Raw genomic sequence first — 22,696 nt, 5'->3', positions numbered from 1 at the left:
ATTCTGCAAGTGGTTCTGATTTACTATCGCTGTTCTCTAGCCGGTCTAAAACCGCGTCTGACCTAAAGGGACGCTTTTTGGACGCCATGGACATTTCTCAGTTTCCAGGCAGAAAGAACAGTAAAAATGCAGGCAGGGCGCCGGACAAAGCACTCGGGACACAATGTATGTGAAATGGTTTGATACAGGAATGTTATACTATGTGATTTTAGTGTGTTTAGTGAATGTCACTTTTACAGTTTTCAAATTTCCCGCCAGTTCTGTCCCCCGTACGTCCCGACGTCGCAGGGGCCGGAACCTGGAAGACGGATGCCGGCATCGGCCGGAGGACATTGCCGGGGACACTGCAGGGGGGACATCGCGGGAGTGCAGGACAAGGTAAGTGAAGAAGAGATCCCGGAGCAACGCTGCAGTGTATTCCCGAGTGTAGCTCGGGGGGGGTTACCGCTTGTGGTGCTGAAACTTTACCCCGAGCTACACTCGGGAATACCGCCAGGGGGGTTAAAGGAGAGGTACAGCCAAAGTTCTTTTGGCTGTACTTCTGTGGATCACAGGCATACGGTTCATTCTGCACTCCTTTGACCAGTTTTCAGCTGACAGTGGGCTGAAGTCTGCTATTGGCTGACATCACTCAGCTGGTCCAGGCCGGGAAAAGATCCAAACTTCTAAGTCCAGGATAGACCCCAGGGTCTGGAGTGGCACCTGACTCAGCCTCTCAGCAATCTGCTGAGAGCCTGAGCCCAGCCATTCCCTCCGCCTCCCCAGCCGTGGCGGGAGGGGGGGGGGGGGGTGCAGAGCAGACTGTGGTGACTGACAATCCCGCTTTCTGCTCAGAGCAGCTGTGAGAACTGAGCGATCAGTGGTCATGCGATCGCTCAGTTCTCACACTTAAAGTCGATGGGGGACAGGTGCATCATTGGACAGATGCTGCATCCACCTAGGTAAATATAAATGGGGGAAAAAAAGTCCACACTTGTCTTTTAATCACTTTGTCTGCATGTGTCTATGACCAGATCTAATTACCGTGTAGTTCTCACCTGTAAAGCACTAGACTGACACCCAGGGATTGTGGGATATGTAGTTGTGTCAGTTCCCACACTACAGAGGTCATGCATTAACCTGTGCAGTGGCATGCGGCATGCTTCATGTTTGAACAGAAACTTTTGATGCTGGAATGTGAAGATTTACTGTACTATAGGCTGTGTGTACAAGGTAGGACTGTCATTGGAGATCACAAGGCCCCATATAGTCTAGCTGACACTGATCCCCCTTACGTATTATACATGGAGATCATATCCCCCCTTATGTATTATACATGGAGATCATATCCCCCCTTATGTATTATACATGGTGATCATATCCCCCCTTATGTATTATACATGGAGATCATATCCCCCTTATGTATTATACCTGGAGATCATATCCCCCCCTTATGTATTATACATGGAGATCATATCCCCCCCTTATATATTATACATGGAGATCATATCCCCCCTTATGTATTATACATGGTGATCATATCCCCCCTTATGTATTATACATGGTGATCATATCCCCCCTTATGTATTATACATGGAGATCATATCCCCCCTTATGTATTATACATGGAGATCATATCCCCCCCCTTATATATTATACATGGAGATCATATCCCCCCTTATGTATTATACATGGTGATCATATCCCCCCCTTATGTATTATACATGGTGATCATATCCCCCCCTTATGTATTATACATGGAGATCATATCCCCCCTTATGTATTATACATGGTGATCATATCCCCCCTTATGTATTATACATGGAGATCATATCCCCCCTTATATATTATACATGGTGATCATATCCCCCCTTATGTATTATACATGGAGATCATATCCCCCTTATGTATTATATATGGAGATCATATCCCCCCCTTATGTATTATACATGGAGATCATATCCCCCCTTATGTATTATACATGGAGATCATATCCCCCCTTATGTATTATACATGGAGTTCATATCCCCCCTTATATATTATACATGGAGATCATATCCCCCCTTATGTATTATACATGGAGATCATATCCCCCCTTATGTATTATACATGGAGATCATATCCCCCCTTATGTATTACACATGGAGATCATATCCCCCCTTATGTATTATACATGGAGATCATATCCCCCCTTATGTATTATACATGGAGTTCATATCCCCCCTTATATATTATACATGGAGATCATATCCCCCCTTATGTATTATACATGGTGATCATATCCCCCCTTATGTATTATACATGGAGATCATATCCCCCCTTATGTATTATACATGGAGATCATATCCCCCCTTATGTATTATACATGGAGATCATATCCCTCCTTATGTATTATACATGGAGATCATATCCCCCCTTATGTATTATACATGGAGATCATATCCCCCCTTATGTATTATACATGGAGATCATATCCCCCCCTTATGTATTATACATGGAGATCATATCCCCCTTATGTATTATACATGGAGATCATATCCCCCCTTATGTAATATACATGGAGATCATATCCCCCCTTATGTATTATACATGGAGATCATATCCCCCCTTATGTATTATACATGGAGATCATATCCCCCCTTATGTATTATACATGGTGATCATATCCCCCTTATGTATTATACATGGTGATCATATCCCCCCTTATGTATTATACATGGAGATCATATCCCCCCTTATGTATTATACATGGAGATCATATCCCCCCTTATGTAATATACATGGAGATCATATCCCCCCTTATGTAATATACATGGAGATCATATCCCCCCTTATGTATTATACATGGAGATCATATCCCCCCTTATGTATTATACATGGAGATCATATCCCCCCTTAATCTCCTCTTCTCGAGAGAATAAATTTAGTTTCTATAATCTTTCCTCATATACTGAAATTTTTATTTTATTTTTGTATTCTAGTAATGGCGGCGTTCAGCGACTTATAGCGGGGCTGCAATATTGTGGCGGACAGCCGGACACTAACTGGCACTTTGTGGGAACCAGTGACACTAATACAGTGATCAATGCTAACAATATGCACTGACACTGTACTAATGACACTGGCTGGGAAACAGCGATCAAGAGGTTAACTGTGTGCCTAGCTGTGTATCATGTTTACTATATGTGTTGTTTTCCCTAGGTAATGTGCTGGATTCTATTCCCTGCTTGCAGGGAAAGAGAATCCGGCACATTGTTGCAGACAGGACGCAGCTCTGCTTTGTTCACATAGGCAGAGCTGTGTTTAGTCATTTATTTCAGGTACTTATATAGCGCCATCAATGTACGCCGCGCCTTACATATATATTGTACATTCACATCAGTCCCCGCCCCCCGAGGAGCGTACAATCTAAGGTCCCTAACTCACATTCATACATACACATACTAGGGACAATTTAGACAGGAGCCAATTAACCTACCAGCATGTCTTTTGAGTGTGGGAGAAAACCCATGCAGGCACAGGGAGAACATGCAAACTTCAGTCAGGTGGTTCCGTGGTTGGGATTCGAACCGACGACCTTAGCACTGCCAGGTGGAAGTGCTAACCATTTAGCCACTGTGCTGCCCAGTGTTCTGTCTGTCTCTTAGACCTAGACGATCAGCGGGTGTCAGCATCTTCCATTGGCTGGCACCCGCTGATTGGCTTCTGCTGTGACCAATCGCAGCAGAAGAGGCGCACCGGCAGCGCATGCGCACCCGTGACCACATTTAAATACGTGATTCTGCATGGCGTGGCCGCCGTGTAGCAGTATATCTGCTATGGGGTGGTCAGCAAATGGTTAAAAAATAAATCTGAGCCTTTTGCAATCCTTTTAACCACCTCCTGTCTGGCCGTTGTATATAAACGGCCAGACGGTGGCAGTGCAGGGTCGGCTGGCTGTTTATAAACGGCCTCCTGCACCCTGCTTATGCACGCTCCCTCGGAGCAAGCAGCACCGCGATCCTGTGCCCGCTGTGTCCTCCGGACATAGTGGAACACTGATCGTCAGACGGGACCTCTGTGCGAGGTCACGATCATGTGATCACTGATTGGCCAATCGGTGATCACATGCAGAGTTGTAAGCAAGATGTCACTTCTGACATCATTGCTTACTACGTGTGAAATCTGTGAATGATCACAGAGATCACATGGTACAAGGCTATTCACAACAGCCAATCACCAATCACAGCTCACACAGTAGTTCTCAATGGCTGCAGGAATGCAGCTAGAGAGAAGGAGAAATTAATATTATTATTATTATTATTATTATTATTATTATACAGTATTTATAAAGCGCCAATAGTTGGCTCAGCGCTGTACATTACAAAGGGGGACAGAACATGTGACAGAATAATACCAATACAATGCAGAACATGAGGGGATCGAGGGCCCTGCTCTTTCGAGCTTACAATCTAGGAGGAATGATTGCTTTTACAGCCTTTATGGGTGTAAAAGCAATCAGTGTAAAAAAAAAAAAAAATCTTCATCACCCCCCACAAGTAGTACTATGGTGACACTGTACTGCTAGGGTGACCGTATGTAAAAAAACCATAAATAATAATATAAAAAAAATTTAAAAAAAATGTTTAAAAATGATAATTTATGGTTATAAACTAATTTGGGTTATTTTTTTTTTTTTTTTTTTTTACTAAAAAGATAACTGAATAAATTTTGGCCGAGATTTATGATGAAATATTATTTATTTGCAAAATTTTATAAGAAAAACACTTTTTTTTTCATAATTTTTGGACATTTTCATTTACATAGCAAAAAAAATAAAAATCCCAGTAGTGAATAAATACCACCAAAATAAAGCTTTATCTGTCTCAAAAACATGCTAAAAAATTGATATGGGTACAGTGTTGCATGAACGCGCAATTGTCATTCAAAGTGTGATAGCGATAAAAGCTGAAAATTGGCCTGGACAGGAAGGGGGGGGAAAGTGTCCGGACTGGAAGGGGGTGAAAGTGTCCGGGCTGGAAGGGGGTGAAAGTGTCCGGACTGGAAGGGGGTGAAAGTGTCCGGACTGGAAGGGGGGTAAAGTGTCCGGACTGGAAGGGGGTGAAAGTGTCCGGACTGGAAGGGGGTGAAAGTGTCCGGACTGGAAGGGGGTGAAAGTGTCCGGACTGGAAGGGGGTGAAAGTGTCCGGACAGGAAGGGGTGAAAGTGTCCGGACTGGAAGGGGGTGAAAGTGTCCGGACAGGAAGGGGTGAAAGTGTCCGGACTGGAAGGGGGTGAAAGTGTCCGGACAGGAAGGGGTGAAAGTGTCCGGACTGGAAGGGGGGGAAAGTGTCCGGACTGGAAGGGGGTGAAAGTGTCCGGACTGGAAGGGGGTGAAAGTGTCCGGACTGGAAGGGGGTGAAAGTGTCCGGACTGGAAGGGGGTGAAAGTGTCCGGACTGGAAGGGGGTGAAAGTGTCCGGACTGGAAGGGGGTGAAAGTGTCCGGACTGGAAGGGGGTGAAAGTGTCCGGACTGGAAGGGGGTGAAAGTGTCCGGACTGGAAGGGGGGGAAAGCGTCCGGACTGGAAGGGGGGGAAAGCGTCCGGACTGGAAGGGGGGGAAAGCGTCCGGACTGGAAGGGGGGGAAAGCGTCCGGACTGGAAGGGGGGGAAAGTGTCCAGACTGGAACGGGGGGGGAAAGCGTCCGGACTGGAAGGGGGGGAAAGCGTCCGGACTGGAAGGGGGGGAAAGCGTCCGGACTGGAAGGGGGGGGAAAGCGTCTGGACTGGAAGGGGGGGAAAGCGTCTGGACTGGAAGGGGGGGAAAGCGTCTGGACTGGAAGGGGGGGAAAGCGTCTGGACTGGAAGGGGGGGAAAGCGTCTGGACTGGAAGGGGGGGAAAGCATCCGGACTGGAAGGGGGGGAAAGTGTCCGGACTGGAAGGGGGGGAAAGCGTTAAGACTGGAAGGGGGGGAAAGCGTCCGGACTGGAAGGGGGGGAAAGTGTCCAGACTGGAACGGGGGGAAAGCGTCTGGACTGGAAGGGGGGGAAAGCGTCCGGACTGGAAGGGGGGGAAAGCGTCTGGACTGGAAGGGGGGGAAAGCGTCTGGACTGGAAGGGGGGGAAAGCGTCTGGACTGGAAGGGGGTGAAAGCGTCCGGACTGGAAGGGGGGAAAGTGTCCGGACTGGAAGGGGGGAAAGTGTCCGGACTGGAAGGGGGGAAAGTGTCCGGACTGGAAGGGGTTAACAATTTTATAATCCTATAAGCGGCCCCGGCTACTCCTCTGACAGGTTCTGTTCGTCTCATGAACTGTTCTATAGAAATCATCGCCTTCACTGCTGCAAATCGCAGAGCTTCTCCTTTACTTTAGATTGATGATCCTGCATTGGAGGAAAGGTTCCATGATAAAAGGATCAGGAGGATGACCCTATGACCTCCACATTGATAAATGAAGATAATGACCTCCCAGGTTGCAGCTTCCGTCATCACTCATCTCTTATTTGATTCTTCTGTGAGCCAACCATCAGTCCTCACGCACACGGAACGTTTTTACAGCGGCGGTTTTTGGCTTTTGACGTTTTTTCTACAGCCAGTAAATCCCCCGGCATGTTATCCTAGGTGTCCATACACACATAGACTGGAATCAACATTTTTTGGCTGGAAAAAAACCCAGAACTAGCGGGCTTCTAGAGGAGTTTTTTAGCTGTAAAAATGCTCTAATGACAAAAAACGCAGTAAATCGCGGCAAACCGCATGTTTGGATTTTTTTTTTTAGCAAAAAAAATTTTTTTTCTTGGTTAAAAATAACCGCTAAAAAAACGCTGCTAAATGCTAATGCAAAAATGCTGAAAAACTCATGTTTTTAACGTTTTCTAACGTTACCAGCATTATTACAACGCCCCGCCCAGTGCGCATGGAGCCTTGGGATGGCAGACACATAATCGAGATGTATTGTAAGAGATTGTGTGACAGTCTTGCGTCTACGGAGGAGATTTACTAAAGCTGGAGCACTCAGAATCTGTTGCAGCTGTGCGTGGCGGCCAATCGGCTTCTAACTTTAGCTTGTTCAGTTAGCCACCTCCCGCTGCCATATAGTCCAATGACGGGCGCAAGGTGGTTCTCTCGTTTTGCCATCAAATGACGTCCTCCCATTCTCACCGCGCATGCGCGGATCAGGGAGCGCGCGACTATCGTCGGTGCGCTGTGTCCCTCGGACACAGCGGATCACTGATCTACGGAAAGAGCCGAAGATGTCGGCTCGGTCATGTGATCAGCTGTGTCCAATCACAGCTGATCACATGTAAACCGGGAAATGCCGGTTATCGTCATTTCTCTCCTCTCGAGCTGTCACGCTGACAGAGGAGAGGAGAGCCAGTAATCGGCATTCCGCGGAGGGGACATCTACACTGATCAGTGTGCCCTGATGATCAATGTGGGACCAGAAGTGCCACCTTTCAGTGTCCATCAGTGCCAGCTGCCAGTGCTGAACAGTGCCACGTGCCAGTGCCCATCTGAGCTGCCTTTCAGTGCCAGTCAGTACCACCTATCAGTGCTGCCAGTCAGTGCCGCCTATCAGTGCCATATATGAGTGCTGCCTTTCAGTGCCCATCAGTGATGCCTGTCAATGCCCATCAGTGCCACCTACCAGTGCCTCCTCATCAGTGCCCATCAGTACAGCCTATCAGTGCCCATCACTGCAGCCTCATTAGCGCACATCAGTGAAGGAGAAAAATCACTTATTTACAAAATTTTACAACAAAAACTAAGAAACATTTTTTTTTCAAAATTTTTAGCGGTTTTTGGTTTGTTTAAAAAAAAAAAACAAACCAAAATAAAGCTCTATCTGTCACAAAAAAATGATAAAAAATTCATATGGGTACAGTGTTGCATGACCGCGCAAGTGTCATTGAAAGTGTGACAGCGCTGAAAGCTGGAAATTGGCCTGGACTGGAAGGGGGTATAAGTGCCCGGACTGGAAGGGGGTATAAATGCCTGGACTGGAAGGGGGTATAAGTGCCCGGACTGGAAGGGGGTATAAGTGCCCGGACTGGAAGGGGGTATAAGTGCCCGGACTGGAAGGGGGTATAAGTGCCCGGACTGGAAGGGGGTATAAGTGCCCGGTAAGAGAGGGGTTAAAGGAGAAGTTCACCTTTTATACAAAAAATAATAAAAGCAGAAAAGAACAAAACAGGACGCACTCTCCTCGTGCATTAACATAATAATAGGAAATATATTAAACAATTACAAATGCATCCTCACAAACCAAAAAGGTCATAAAACAGAGACAAGGAGTCAAAGATGTCAATCGTGGACAGCAGAGGTCCTCGGGTGAAAGTGCTAACGCGTTTCAGGAGTCCAACTCCCTTCCTCAGATCGATTGCTCTGAGGAAGGGAGTTCAACTCCCGAAACGCGTTAGCACTTTCACCCGAGGACCTCTGCTGTCCACGATTGACTATTGTCAGTGAACTTCCATGGTGCTCCACAGCACCATGGTCTCCTAGATTGTAATCTCTCAGGATCAGGGCCCTCTGTTTGTCTTCTACCAAATGGTATTGGAACTGTTATGTCAGCCTTCATTTTGTAAAGCGCTGCGCAAACTGTTGGCGCCATAAAAATCCTGTATAAATATTATTATTATAGAGTATTTATAAAGCGCCAATAGTTGGCTCAGCGCTGTACATTACAAAGGGGGACAGAACATGTGACAGAACAATACCAATACAATGCAATACATGAGGGGATTGAGGGCCCTGCTCCTTGGAGCTTACAATCTAGGAGGGAGGGGATGGTGGCACAGGAGGAGATAACTGTGGGGGATGGAGTGGTAGGAAGAGTGGAGGAGGTCGGCAAGTTAGCAGGGGGTGGGGTAGGCTTCCCTGAAGAGATGGGTTTTCAGGGTGCGCCTAAAGGAGAGGAGAGTAGGTGATAATCTGATGGGTTGGGGCAGGGAGTTCCAGAGGATGGGTGACACCCTGGAGAAGTCCTGGAGGCGGGCATGGGAGGAGGAGACCAGGGAACTAGAGAGAAGGAGGTCCTGTGAGGAGCGGAGTGTGCGTGTTGGGTGGTACTTAGATATTAGGTCGGTGATGTAGTTCGGGGCAGTATGGTGGACAGCTTTGTACGTCAATGTTAGGATTTTGAATTTGATCCGTTGCGCAATCGGAAGCCAGTGGAGGGATTGGCAGAGGGGGGTGGAGGACACTGATTGGAGGCCAGTGGAGGGATTGGCAGAGGGGGGTGGCGGAGACGGAGCGGTGGGGAAGGTGAATGAGTCTGGCAGCCGTATTCAGGATGGACTGAAGCGGGGATAGCCAGCGGCGAGGCAGGCCAGTGAGGAGGGAGTTGCAGTAGTCGAGTCGTGATATGATGAGGGAGTGGATGAGCTGTTTAGTGGTTTCTGCGGATTTTGGCGATGTTGCGGAGGTGGAGTCTGCATGTTGCGGAGGTGGAGTCTGCATGTTGCGGAGGTGGAGTCTGCATGTTGCGGAGGTGGAGTCTGCATGTTGCGGAGGTGGAGTCTGCATGTTGCGGAGGTGGAGTCTGCATGTTGCGGAGGTGGAGTCTGCATGTTGCGGAGGTGGAGTCTGCACGAGTTTGTTAAAAATTGGACTTGGGGCTCGAAGGATAGGTTGGAGTCCAGAATGACACCCAGTACTCTGGCCTGCGGGGCGGGTTTGATGGTGGCGTTGTTGGTAATAATTATAGTAGTTCATTGAGAACTGCAAGCCAGCAGTAAGGCTCCATGTACACTGCAGCTGATAAACTCACATTTAGGAGCTTTTCTGCGTTTTTTTCAGCAGCCCCTGAACCCTCCCTAACGTTTCCTATGTGTCCGTGTACACATCATCCTTTACAGGCAGTTGAGTTTGCATGTCGTTTTTTTGAACGCACCAAACTTGCTTTCAGGAGTAGATTTTATCAGCGTTTCAAACACTTGTAAACACGGCTAACCGCGTTAATAAGCGTTTGTGTTTGAACATTTTTTTTAACTCTTCCATTTCCAGATGCTGTCCAGAGCCTTTTTTCATCATGAAAAAAAAGTGTTTTCGGTACTCAGATGGACCCGGTACACCATACTTTGAGGTTTCGCATGAAAGAATATATGTTAGATGCTGCTGCTATAATATCTGCACAGAAATGAGCCGGAACATCCAAACACCACAAAAAAATTAATAAATAAAGACAGCTAATCTCAACACATACTGCTCTCTCTGCTTCTGCTCTCTCTATTTCTCTCAAATGTGTAAATAGTTAAATTTTTACTGTTTTTCAGTGCATTCTGGGCATTTTGGAAGGTCTCCTGAGGTTATCTTTAATAAATGCTTCTAAACGCAAATGCACATAAACGCGATATGCAAACGCGGCTAAACAGACGTTATTTAACCACTTGCCATCCGCCTGCTGTTTTTAAATGGCAGGGCGGTGGCATTCCAGGGGTGGGTTGCCGTTCATAAACGGCACCCGCTTTTTCTAGTTGTACGCGCTCCCTGGGAGCGTGCAGCACCGCAATCCGGTGCCCGCTGTGTCCTCCGGACACAGTGAAACACCGATCGTCGGACGGGACCTCTGTACGAGGTCCTGATCATGTGATCACTGATTTTTTTTAACCACTTGCTACCCAGGCCTATTCTGACAGTTAAAGTGTTACTAAACCCCGACCCTGAATTCACTACATCCGCTCTCCCCGGACCCCGCATTCACTGTATCCGTTCTCCCCGGACCCCGCATTCACTATATCCCCTCTCCCCGGACCCCGCATTCACTATATCCCCTCTCCCCGGACCCCGCATTCACTATATCCCCTCTCCCCGGACCCCGCATTCACTATATCCCCTCTCCCCGGACCCCGCATTCACTATATCCCCTCTCCCCGGACCCCGCATTCACTATATCCGCTTTCCCCCGGACCCCGCATTCACTATATCCGCTCTCCCCGGACCCCGCATTCACTATATCCGCTCTCCCCGGACCCCGCATTCACTATATCCGCTCTCCCCGGACCCCGCATTCACTATATCCGCTCTCCCCGGACCCCGCATTCACTATATCCGCTCTCCCCGGACCCCGCATTCACTATATCCGCTCTCCCCGGACCCCGCATTCACTATATCCGCTCTCCCCGGACCCCGCATTCACTATATCCACTCTCCCCGGACCCCGCATTCACTATATCCGCTCTCCCCGGACCCCGCATTCACTATATCCGCTCTCCCCGGACCCCGCATTCACTATATCCGCTCTCCCCGAACCCCGCATTCACTATATCCGCTCTCCCCGGACCCCGCATTCACTATATCCGCTCTCCCCGGACCCCGCATTCACTATATCCGCTCTCCCCGGACCCCGCATTCACTATATCCGCTCTCCCCGGACCCCGCATTCACTATATCCGCTCTCCCCGGACCCCGCATTCACTATATCCGCTCTCCCCGGACCCCGCATTCACTATATCCGCTCTCCCCGGACCCCGCATTCACTATATCCGCTCTCCCCGGACCCCGCATTCACTATATCTGCTCTCCCCGGACCCCGCATTCACTATATCTGCTCTCCCCGGACCCCGCATTCACTATATCCGCTCTCCCCGGACCCCGCATTCACTATATCCGCTCTCCCACAGTACACACAACATGGAAATGCAATTATTTTAGTACATATAAACTGCTAAATCCCTTTTCTCATCAGCAGTATATAGTAGCCTTGTGACTTCTATCACTGTCTAGCTGAGCACATGTTAAAGCTTGCAGGAGGAATTTTCTTTCTGCTTTAGGAGGATGCAGAACCCCTGACTTCTGCCTGGACAGTGCTGTGCTGATCACATACACCCTCCCAAAAACAATAACTCTCTAGCAATACACACTAAACTGAGCATGTGCAGATTGCCTCCTAGAGCTCTGTTCAATCAGTAGATAGATTGGGGACAGTAGAAGAAGGGGAGGATCAGAGAAGATAGGATCAAACAGACTTTTTATACTATGCGGAGGATTAACCTCTTAGATTCCACAGTGAGTATACTAAGCATGCTTTACTGCATAGTAAAACAATAACACAGTATGCGCCAATAGATCACATGTAAAATCTCCATGTCCGTGTATACCATGTCCTCTGGCCCCTAAGTAGTTACCAACATGCTGGACTCCGTGCATAAAATATCCTTCTTCTGGCCAATAGATTGAGAAAGGAGAGCATCGCACACCTCTCCGTGTACCGCGCATGCTCCGAAACGCGTTGCTTTACTTCTGGCCCACATGCTGCGTTCCACCGCCGAGCAGAGCTTCCTGCTTTCTACATTTACACAAGAATTAGGCGCACAATCCTTTCCAGCTGCCAGAGACGGCCCGCGGCGTCATACCGCCACACTGAGGATGTTTTGTAATGTTCAGAAATGTTGCAGTTATCATCCCAGAGACTCTCATTACCTGTCCTTTGTTCCATACCCTGCATGAGCACGGAAACCACGAAGCAACTTATTCCCTCCCTGGTTATCTCTCGCCTTGACTATTGTAACTCCCTCCTCATTGGCCGACCTCATCGCAGGCTATCCCTTCTTCAGCCTATCATGAATTCTGCTGCCAGACTCATCCACCTCACTAACCGTTCTGTATCTGCCACCCCTCTCTGCCAATCCCTGCACTGGCCTCCACTCAGTGTCCTCCACCCCCCTCTGCCAATCCCTCCACTGGCCTCCACTCAGTGTCCTCCACCCCTCTCTGCCAATCCCTGCACTGGCCTCCACTCAGTGTCCTCCACCCCCCTCTGCCAATCCCTCCACTGGCCTCCACTCAGTGTCCTCCACCCCCCTCTGCCAATCCCTCCACTGGCCTCCACTCAGTGTCCTGCACCCCTCTCTGCCAATCCCTCCACTGGCCTCCACTCAGTGTCCTCCACCCCTCTCTGCCAATCCCTCCACTGGCCTCCACTCAGTGTCCTCCACCCCTCTCTGCCAATCCCTCCACTCAGTGTCCTCCACCCCTCTCTGCCAATCCCTCCACTGGCCTCCACTCAGTGTCCTCCACCCCTCTCTGCCAATCCCTCCACTGGCCTCCACTCAGTGTCCTCCACCCCTCTCTGCCAATTCCTCCACTCAGTGTCCTCCACCCCTCTCTGCCAATCCCTCCACTGACCTCCACTTAGTGTCCTCCACCCCTCTCTGCCAATCCCTCCACTGACCTCCACTCAGTGTCCTCCACCCCTCTCTGCCAATCCCTCCACTGACCTCCACCTCTCTCTGCCAATCCCTCCACTGGCCTCCACTCAGTGTCCTCCACCCCCCTCTGCCAATCCCTCCACTCAGTGTCCTCCACCCCTCTCTGCCAATCCCTCCACTCAGTGTCCTCCACCCCTCTCTTCCAATCCCTCCACTGCCCTCCACTCAGTGTCCTCCACCCCTCTCTGCCAATCCCTCCACTGGCCTCCACTCAGTGTCCTCCACCCCTCTCTGCCAATTCCTCCACTCAGTGTCCTCCACCCCTCTCTGCCAATCCCTCCACTGACCTCCACTTAGTGTCCTCCACCCCTCTCTGCCAATCCCTCCACTGACCTCCACTCAGTGTCCTCCACCCCTCTCTGCCAATCCCTCCACTGACCTCCACTCAGTGTCCTCCACCCCTCTCTGCCAATCCCTCCACTGGCCTCCACTCAGTGTCCTCCACCCCTCTCTGCCAATCCCTCCACTGGCCTCCACTCAGTGTCCTCCACCCCTCTCTGCCAATCCCTCCACTGGCCTCCACTCAGTGTCCTCCACCCCTCTCTGCCAATCCCTCCACTGGCCTCCACTCAGTGTCCTCCACCCCTCTCTGCCAATCCCTCCACTGACCTCCACTCAGTGTCCTCCACCCCTCTCTGCCAATCCCTCCACTGGCCTCCTCTCAGTGTCCTCCACCCCTCTCTGCCAATCCCTCCACTGACCTCCACTCAGTGTCCTCCACCCCTCTCTGCCAATCCCTCCACTGGCCTCCACTCAGTGTCCTCCACCCCTCTCTGCTAATCCCTCCACTGGCCTCCACTCAGTGTCCTCCACCCCTCTCTGCCAATCCCTCCACTGACCTCCACTCAGTGTCCTCCATACTGCACCATGATTGTTCACTTTTCTCTTTCGAGTGACGGTCTGATCATCTCTCAGTTTGGATACTAAATCACCTTGGAGTGTATTTTCAACTTTGCAGAACATCATCTGTTGGAGTTCATCCCTCATTTCTTCAGTGTTGCTGTCACCATATATTTCATTGCTCCCAGAGTAACAAGTTCTATATGTGGTTTTTCAACAACCAGCATATTACTCTGGTGAGTTCTATTTAACCATTTTTGGTGGTGGATTCACTTGGTGATGAATTATTTTGGACATTATTATTTGAACTTTTGGACTTTTTTTTGTTTTTGTTGGATTTTATTTTGATTTAAAATATTGTTTCTTATTTTTTTTGTTACACTTTTGTATGTATTTAAGCGCAACCTATTTTTTTGAAGTTTTGTATATCCTATACGTTTATAGGCTAGGTTTTGCAGCTTATAGTTGTCTTGTACAATTTCCGTGGCGCTGGTTCTTTACCTATATAATGTATCATGTGTGTCATACCCAAGGGCGGACTGACCATTTGGAAACTTGGGCACTGCCCGAGGGCCCGGGGTCAGTAGGGGGCCCCATGAGATACCCCTGCTACCTTTTTCATAGGCTTTTTTGAGCTTGGGCAAGGACAAGGGCCCCATGATCCCCTATTGCCCAGGGGGCCCCATGAGTTGTCAGTCCGCCCCTGGTCATACCTATATCTGTGATTATTGATATGCGCCGATTGGTTCCCGACGCTTTCTTTGATGCACTTTCCCTTACTGTATCTGTGTTCTTTGTTATCATTTTTCTTATTGAAAACTCAATAAATTGAGATTGAACAAAAAAAAATAATTTGTAATAATTTGTTGTAAAACATGCGTGCGTTAATCGCTGTGGAAGATGTCTTCCTGAGGTTCAGCCTTAAATAATTCTGTGACATTGGCTGTGTACCGGTCATGTGGAACTGACCCAGTTAACCAAGTCGAAGTAAACAAGATATGATAGCCTATCAGTTACTGAGCTTAATTCCTTTAAAACCCGGTAAGGGATGCCATCTGGGTCAGATGTTTTATCTAAATTTTACTTAGTTGTAACCTTACCTGTCCTGACGTTAGACAAGTAATATTGATTGAGGAGTCTTGGTTACATCTCTCAGCGCGTTCTCCTTCACCAGCAACTCTTGTATACAGAGGAATACAAATATGCATTTAAAGCTATCACCCTAACCGTCCTCTCCGCTCCTCGCACGACCTCCTGCTCTCTAGCTCCCTCGTCTCCTCCTCCCATGCTCGTCTCCAGGACTTCCCCAGAGCTTCCCCCATCCTCTGGAACTTACTACCCCAATTTATCAGACTATCACCTACTCTGCTCACTTTTAGACGATCTCTGAAAACCTCTCTCTTCAGGGAAGCCTATCCTGCCCTCAGCTAATAATGGAATCTTCTATTCCTCCTACCAGTCCATCCCCTACAGTTATTACCTGTTGTACCAGTAGCCCCTCCCTTTTAGATTGTAAGCTCCAAGGATCAGGGCCCTCCTATCCCTCTTGTATTGAACTGTATTGTTGCTGTATTGTCTCCCGTTATATTATAAAGCGGAGAGCAAACTGTTGGCGCCATAAATCCTGTATCTATCTATCTATCTATCTATCTATCTATCTATCTATCTATCTATCTATCTATCTATTTATCTATCTATCCATTCAGTCGTATCCGACCCTTGGCGATTGCATGGACTGTCACTCGCAAGCAGGGGCGGACTGACAACTCATGTGGCCCCCGGGCAATAGGGGATCATGGGGCCCCTGTGTCCTTGCTCAAACACAAAAAAGCCTATGAAAAAGGTACCAGGGGCATCTCATGGGGCCACCTACTGACCCCGGGCCCTCGGGCAGTGCCCGAGTTTCCAAATGGTCAGTCCGCCCCTGCTCGCAAGCGACTTTTTCCTTGAATTCTCTTAGCAATTATTTTACAGGGTAGGTTTCCAGGTCTTTCCCCAACCCCCACCATGCAGGAGATCCCACATGGCCAGGGATGAAACTAGGACAATTTAGACAGGAGCCAATTAACCTACCAGCATGTCTTTGGGGTGTGGAGGAAACCCACGCCAACACAGGGAGAACATGCAAACTCCATGCAGGAGGCGCCACGTTTGGGAATCAAACCCATGACCCAGTTACTGCAAGGCAGAAGTGCTAACCACTAAGCCACTGTGCCGCCCAAATCCTGTATAATAATAATAACAATAATAGTCTCATGTTTACAAAGTGACATTTGGTCAATTTTGGACCAATGCATGTCTATATGTATATACTATACGTTTGGGATACCCATGGAAGCTGGGAATCACTGTTGTAGGCACCACTGTTATAGTGATCACTGCTAGCTGGGGGGGGGGGGCACTGCCAGGGTATTCTTGTTGAGCTTTAAAGCGTTACTTCACCTTTTCAGAAAAAAAAAAATTAAAAGGTGAATGAACACTGTACACCCAATCCCCTGTCCCCGCTGTACTTGCGGTCCATGAGAGCTGTACTGTCCATGTCCTTGCAGTCAGTGTAGTGGTACGGGACATTGAAATCCTCGCTCTTCTCCCTTCTCTCTGTAGAGCTTCTATAACAGATCAGGGTGACGCACTGTGCCGGTGCTGACCAACCAGAATCACTCTGGTCAATCCAGGAAATGCTGCAGAAAGAAGAGGGAGCAGAGTGGGGATTTCATATGGGCACTAACAGCTTATCACCCATGGAAATGGGGGGGGGGGGGGGGAGAGATGCAAAATAACACTATTTGTAAACATTGCTCAGACAAGAGATAGAGATACGAAGTAACATTGTTTATAAACATTGACCAGACAAGAGATCGAGAGATACGAAGTAACATTGTTTATAAACATTGATCAGACAGGAGATAGGGAGATATACAGTAACATTGTTTATAAACATTGTTCAGGTAGGACATCGAAAGATACAAAGTAACATTGTTTATAAACCTTGATCAAACAGATGATAGAGATACAAAGTAACATTGTTTATAAAGATTGATCAGACGGGAGATAGAGATACGAAGTAACATTACTTATAAACATTGATCAGATAGAAGAGCGAGATACAAAGTAACATTGTTTATATAAACATTGATCAGTAACATTGTTTACAAACCTTAATCAGATGGGAGATAGATACAAAGTAACATTGTTTGTAAACATTGTTCAGATAGGACATAGAAAGATACAATGTAGCATTACTTATAAACCTTGATCAAACAGAAGAGAGAAATACACAGTAACATTGTTTATAAACATTGATCAGACAGGAGCTAGAGATATGCAAAGATATACAAAGTAACAATGTCTATAAACATTGATCAGACAGGAGATGGAGAGATACAAAGTAACATTGTTTATAAACATCGATCAAACAGGAAAAAGAGAGATACAGAGTAACATTGATCAGACAGAAGAGAGAGATACAAAGTAACATTGTTTATAAATATTGATCAGACAGGAGCTAGACATATACAAAGTAACAATGTGTATAAACCTTGATCAGAAGGGAGATAGAGAGATACGACATAACATTGTTTGTAAACATTGATCAGACGGGAGATAGAGATACAAAGTAACATTGTTTATAAAGATTGATCAGACGGGAGATAGAGTTACAAAGTAACATTACTTATAAACATTGATCATACAGAAAAGCGAGATACAAAGTAACATTGTTTATAAACATCGATCAGACAGGACATAGGGAGAGATACAAAGTAACATTGTTTATAAACATCGATCAGACAGGACATAGGGAGAGATACAAAGTAACCTTGTATATATAAACATTGATCAGTAACATTTTTTACAAACCTTGATCAGACGGGAGATAGATACAAAGTAACATTGTTTATAAACCTTATTCAGATAGGACATAGAAAGATAAAAAGTAACATTGATTATAAACATTGATCAAACAGAAGAGAGAGATACAAAGTAACATTTTTTATTATCCTTGATCAAACAGGAAAAAGAGAGTAACATTGATCAAATAGAAGAGAAAGATACAAAATAGCATTATTTATAAACCTAGATCAAACAAGATAGAGATACAAAGTAACATTGTATCTTTCTACTTCTCGTCTGATCAAGGTTTATAAACAATGTTACTTTGTATCTCTCCATCTCCCGTCTGATCAATCTTTATAAACAATGTTACTTTGTATCTCTCCATCTCCCGTCTGATTGATTTTTATAAACAATGTTACTTTGTATCTCTCTGTTTATAAACCTTGATCAGACGGGAAATAGAGAGATACAAAGTAACATTGTTTATAAAAATCAATCAGACGGGAGATGGAGAGATACAAAGTAACATTGTTTATAAAGATTGATCAGATGGGAGTAGGAATCCTGATGCTCAACCTGCGACCCTTTGGAATATGAGGTGCAGCCCTTGGACCTCAGCAGTCTGTAGTGGGAACATTGATTATGGTAATAGCATTGACCTCTATTAGCCTCATGTAACATCTTCCCAGTTTCCTATTGCCTTCTGCAGTATATCCCCGGCCAAAAATGTATCCTGTATTCACTCTCTGACCCTCACGTCCTCTATCAGGTCTGCAGTCTGACAGTCCTCTCAAGTATTGCATATATTGAACATTGTGTGTGGCCCTTTGGTGATGTTAAGGGCCATGTTTGAGGCCCCTTTAGATCATAAGTTGCCAACCACTGCTGTAGACTTTAAGTAAGTTTAAACTCCATCAACTGTTTAATGCTCTCTGTGTCCCTGTTCTAGATATTTCCCCATTTCCTGTCCTGGTGAAAACATTTTCTCCTAAGGACAGGAAGTGAAAGGAAATGTAAGACCTAAGATATGGAAACCTGAAATGTTACAACCTCTTTGTCCAAAAGAAATATTATTTTGTTTGGAGTTGCACTCAAAAACTTCTGTTCCGGCTCCAGGCTTGAGATACCACTACTGGGCTCTGGAATATTTTTGATGAATAATAATATACCACGTGATGATTTGTATGTATAAGGTGAGACATTGATTGGACCTTTTTATTGTTTTGCTGTAGATGAAGATGAGGATGGGGACCGGATCACGGTGAGGAGCGATGAGGAGATGAAGGCTATGCTGTCCTATGTAAGTAATCTATGTATGGTAAAGCTGCTCTACAAATGACTTGATTTGCCATCTCCAAGGACATTTTCCTTTTGTTCACCGCCTCCCGCCCGCCATATAAGGAAATGACGGGCACAAGGTGGTTCTCTCGTTCTGACGTCGTTCCATTCTAACCGCGCATGCGTGGCTCCGGGAGCGCTCAGCGCGGTGGTCGGTGGTGCGCTGTGTCCCTCGGACACAGCTGATCACCGATCAACGGAAAGAGCCGAAGATGTAGGCTCGGTCATGTGATCAGCTGTGTCCAATCGCAGCTGATCACATGTAAATAGGGAAATGCCGGTTATTGGCATTTCTCTCCTCACAAGTTGTCACGCTGACAGAGGAGAGGAGAGCCGGTAATCAGCATTACTCAGAGGGGACATGTACACCGATCATCAGGGCACTGATGACCAGTGTGCCCTGATGGTCTGTGTAGCCCCAGAAGTGCCACCTGTCAGTGTCCATCAGTGCCAGCTGCCAGTGCTGCCTTTCAGTGCCCATCAGTTTTGGCTGTCAGTGCCACCTACGAGTGCCTCCTCATCAGTGTCCATCAGTGCAGCCTATCAGTGCCCATCACTGCAGCCTCATTAGCGCACATCCATGAAAAAAAATAATCACTTATTTACAAAATTTTATTACAAAAACTAAGAAAAAAACTTTTTTTTCTCCAAATTTCAGTGGTTTTTGGTTTGTTTAGCAAAAAATTAAAAACCCAGAGGTGATTAAATACCACCAAAAGAAAGCTCTATCTGTCTCAAAAAATGATAACCATTTCATATGAGTACAGTGTTGCATGACCGCGCAATTGTCATTCAAAGTGTGACAGCGCTGAAAGCTGAAAATTGGCCTGGGCAGGAAGGGGGTATAAGTGCCCGGTAGGCGAAGTGTTAAAGCCCCTCTCCAAGCAAAAACAGTGTTTTTTTTAAATTCCCTTTCATCCCACCCCACCTAAACATTCTACTAGCCCTTTTTTCCCCCTTCTCTTCTAAAGTCAGATATATTCACCTAAGTTCATAGAAAAAAAGCCAGCACCCTGGTAAATCAGTAAAAATGGATATCATTTATTACAAAATGGTGAGATACAATCGAGTAGAAACCAACGCGTTTCGTCCATTAGACTTACCTAATGACCTAAACATGTTGGCGTTCTATTGGGTGTATCTCACCATTTTGTAATAAGTCAGCAAAAATGGATATCCTTTATCAGGGTGTGGCCTTTTTTCTATAGACTGAGCACCCGTTACTTGGAGCTTTGGACTGTAGTGGAGGTTTTAGCGCTGCTTCACCTGTTCCAATTCACCCAGGTCCTTTGCGGTCCTTTGTGGAGAACCACAAATCTAGTGGCACGATGGAGCCCAAGATTCCCTTTCACTCCCTTCTGCTGACGTCGGTCTTCTTCTGAATTCTGAAGGAACCTCATGCTGATGAACATCCAATAGGAAGTGCCTATGTCATGCAGGTACTGCCATGGACACCTGAAAAAGGACCCAAGCAGGAAGTAAACAGAAAAGGGGAACATTTGGCGTTGCGGCGTCACATGACTGAGGCTTAAAGTTGAACTAAAGTCCTGCTGTCAAAAACTGAAAGCAGGCAGCTTCTTTATTGCAGAGGAGACATTGCAAGTTTCTTCTGGAATAAAGAGCCTGCCTGCTTGCAGATCTTGACAGCTGGACTTTACTTCCACTTTAAGCCTTGGTCACGTGACGCCGCAACCCTGAGTGTTTACTTCTTGCTTGGGTTCTTCTTCAGGTGTCCACATCAATGACTGCAAGACCGAGGCCTACAGTGGAACTAAAGTCCCGCTGTCAAAAACTGCAAACAGGCAGACTCCTTAGGTAAGGTTCACACCTGTGCCGGTGGGTGCCACCACGGGACCCTCGTCTGCGACCACCCACACGGTGAAACGCCGGAGTTACTTGCAGGTGCCATTAATCGTTATGGCAATGGCAAATCGCACCTGCACTGGGAACCACACTGTACTTGCAGGTCCCTGTGTGGGCTGCGATTTCAAAAATAGTGAACGGACCTTTTCTCAGCGTTTTACGAGGAATCACAGCCCATTCATTAATTTAATGGTTAGGTTCACACCTATGCGGCTGTGCAGGCCGCGTTTTGCACGGGCATGAGAGCCCATTGATTTGAATGGACTCCTGTGCCCGTGACACGCAGGGAACAAGTTCCTGCACTACTTTGGAAAACGCATCCTTCACGGGAACCTCGGTTCCCAGTACCGTTGCGTTTCCCAGTGTGAGCCGCGTGCCATTAGAAGTAATGGCACCCGCCTGTGGGTCCGCAATTCTCTGTGCGGGTGGTGTGGCTGCACGGATTTTCGTGCAGATCCGCAGTGGCACCACCAGGGGCGGACTGACCATTTGGAAACTCGTGCACTGCCCGAGGGCCCGGGGTCTCTTCCTTCTCGACACGCCCTCTGTTAGCCGAGCATTTCCTTTTATCTTTAGAATATTCTACAACCCTTGCCCTCTAGGCCTTGGCGCCCGGGGCTATGCCTTAGTTATTGTTGTTGTTACTCTTCATGTTGGACTGATATACATTTCTCTCGTCTTTCACCAATTTGACTCCATGTATCATATGTGTGTCATACCCAGGGGCGAACTGACCATTTGGAAACTTGGGCACTGCCCGAGGGCCCGGGGTCGGTAGGGGGCCCCATGAGATACCCCTGGTACCTTTTTCATAGGCTTTTTTGAGTTTGGGCAAGGACACAGGGGCCCCATGATCCCCTATTGCCCATGAGTTGTCAGTCCACCCCTGGGTACCACCTGCAAAGATGTGAACCGGTGGTTAAAAAAAAAAGCATGCCTGAAATGCTAACGGTCACAGATGCTTGTGCCTCAACCAAACTGTCAAACCATCAAATGCCTGGTGCCATAACAGACCACATGTGCAGCACCATGGCAGTGGCAGATCAAACAGAGGCCAAGATGGCAGCTTCCTTGGCTGAAAAAGGTAGGAGAGTTTAGTTCCACTTTACCCTTTGCAATTTGGGGGCAACTTCAGCTTTGAGTCATTTGTTCACTTTTTTTTTTTTAGCCCAAAAACCAGCCTTTTTTAATCATGGCAGACCATTTAGGATGCATCGGCTGCCTGCACAGCACGGCTTTAAAATGCAGAGACAACATACGCTTGTTATTTTCCAGTATTTACGCGCTTTCATAGAATTTCATTTCCTCTGTCCATGTACCTGTAAGTAGTCCTGTACATCCCCATTCATTTGTCATTGCCAGATCCTGAAGATACAAATGGTCTCTTATGACTTTAAGGGTTGAGGTCTCGCTTGATGTTTTTAGTGTGAAGAGTACATTAAGAATAATCTCTCTTAATGACTTGTGCATTAGGTATTGTGTCGGATAAATGAACTATCAATTTCTTAGCTTTTTTTTTATGCAGTACTTAAAGTTACGGCTCATTGGTAATTAACCCCCTCCAGGCTGTCAGCTGCCTCTCTTCCTCATTCTGAAGGGATTGCACATTTGCTACCGGTCCGTAACCAACTTGAATCTATTAGTGATATTCATG

General features: G+C 47.0%; 1 protein-coding gene across 2 annotated transcripts in view; it reads left to right on the top strand.

Annotated features, from left to right (window-relative positions):
- Positions 1-22,696, top strand: part of MAP2K5 (mitogen-activated protein kinase kinase 5) — a 345,280-nt gene that overhangs the window by 5,683 nt on the left and 316,901 nt on the right. For both annotated transcript variants that reach the window (XM_089660977.1, XM_089660975.1), the window contains exon 3: positions 19,074-19,141. In XM_089660977.1, coding sequence (XP_089517103.1) covers positions 19,074-19,141 — 68 coding nt within the window. The remainder of the gene's footprint in view (positions 1-19,073; positions 19,142-22,696) is intronic.

Source organism: Staurois parvus, unplaced genomic scaffold (genome assembly GCF_062004578.1).
Source record: "Staurois parvus isolate SC_StPar_1 unplaced genomic scaffold, SC_StPar_1.0 ptg001300l, whole genome shotgun sequence".
Taxonomy (NCBI): Eukaryota; Metazoa; Chordata; class Amphibia; order Anura; family Ranidae; genus Staurois; species Staurois parvus.
The sequence above is the reverse complement of the archived record's forward strand: the minus strand, read 5'-3'. Positions and strand labels throughout refer to the sequence as shown.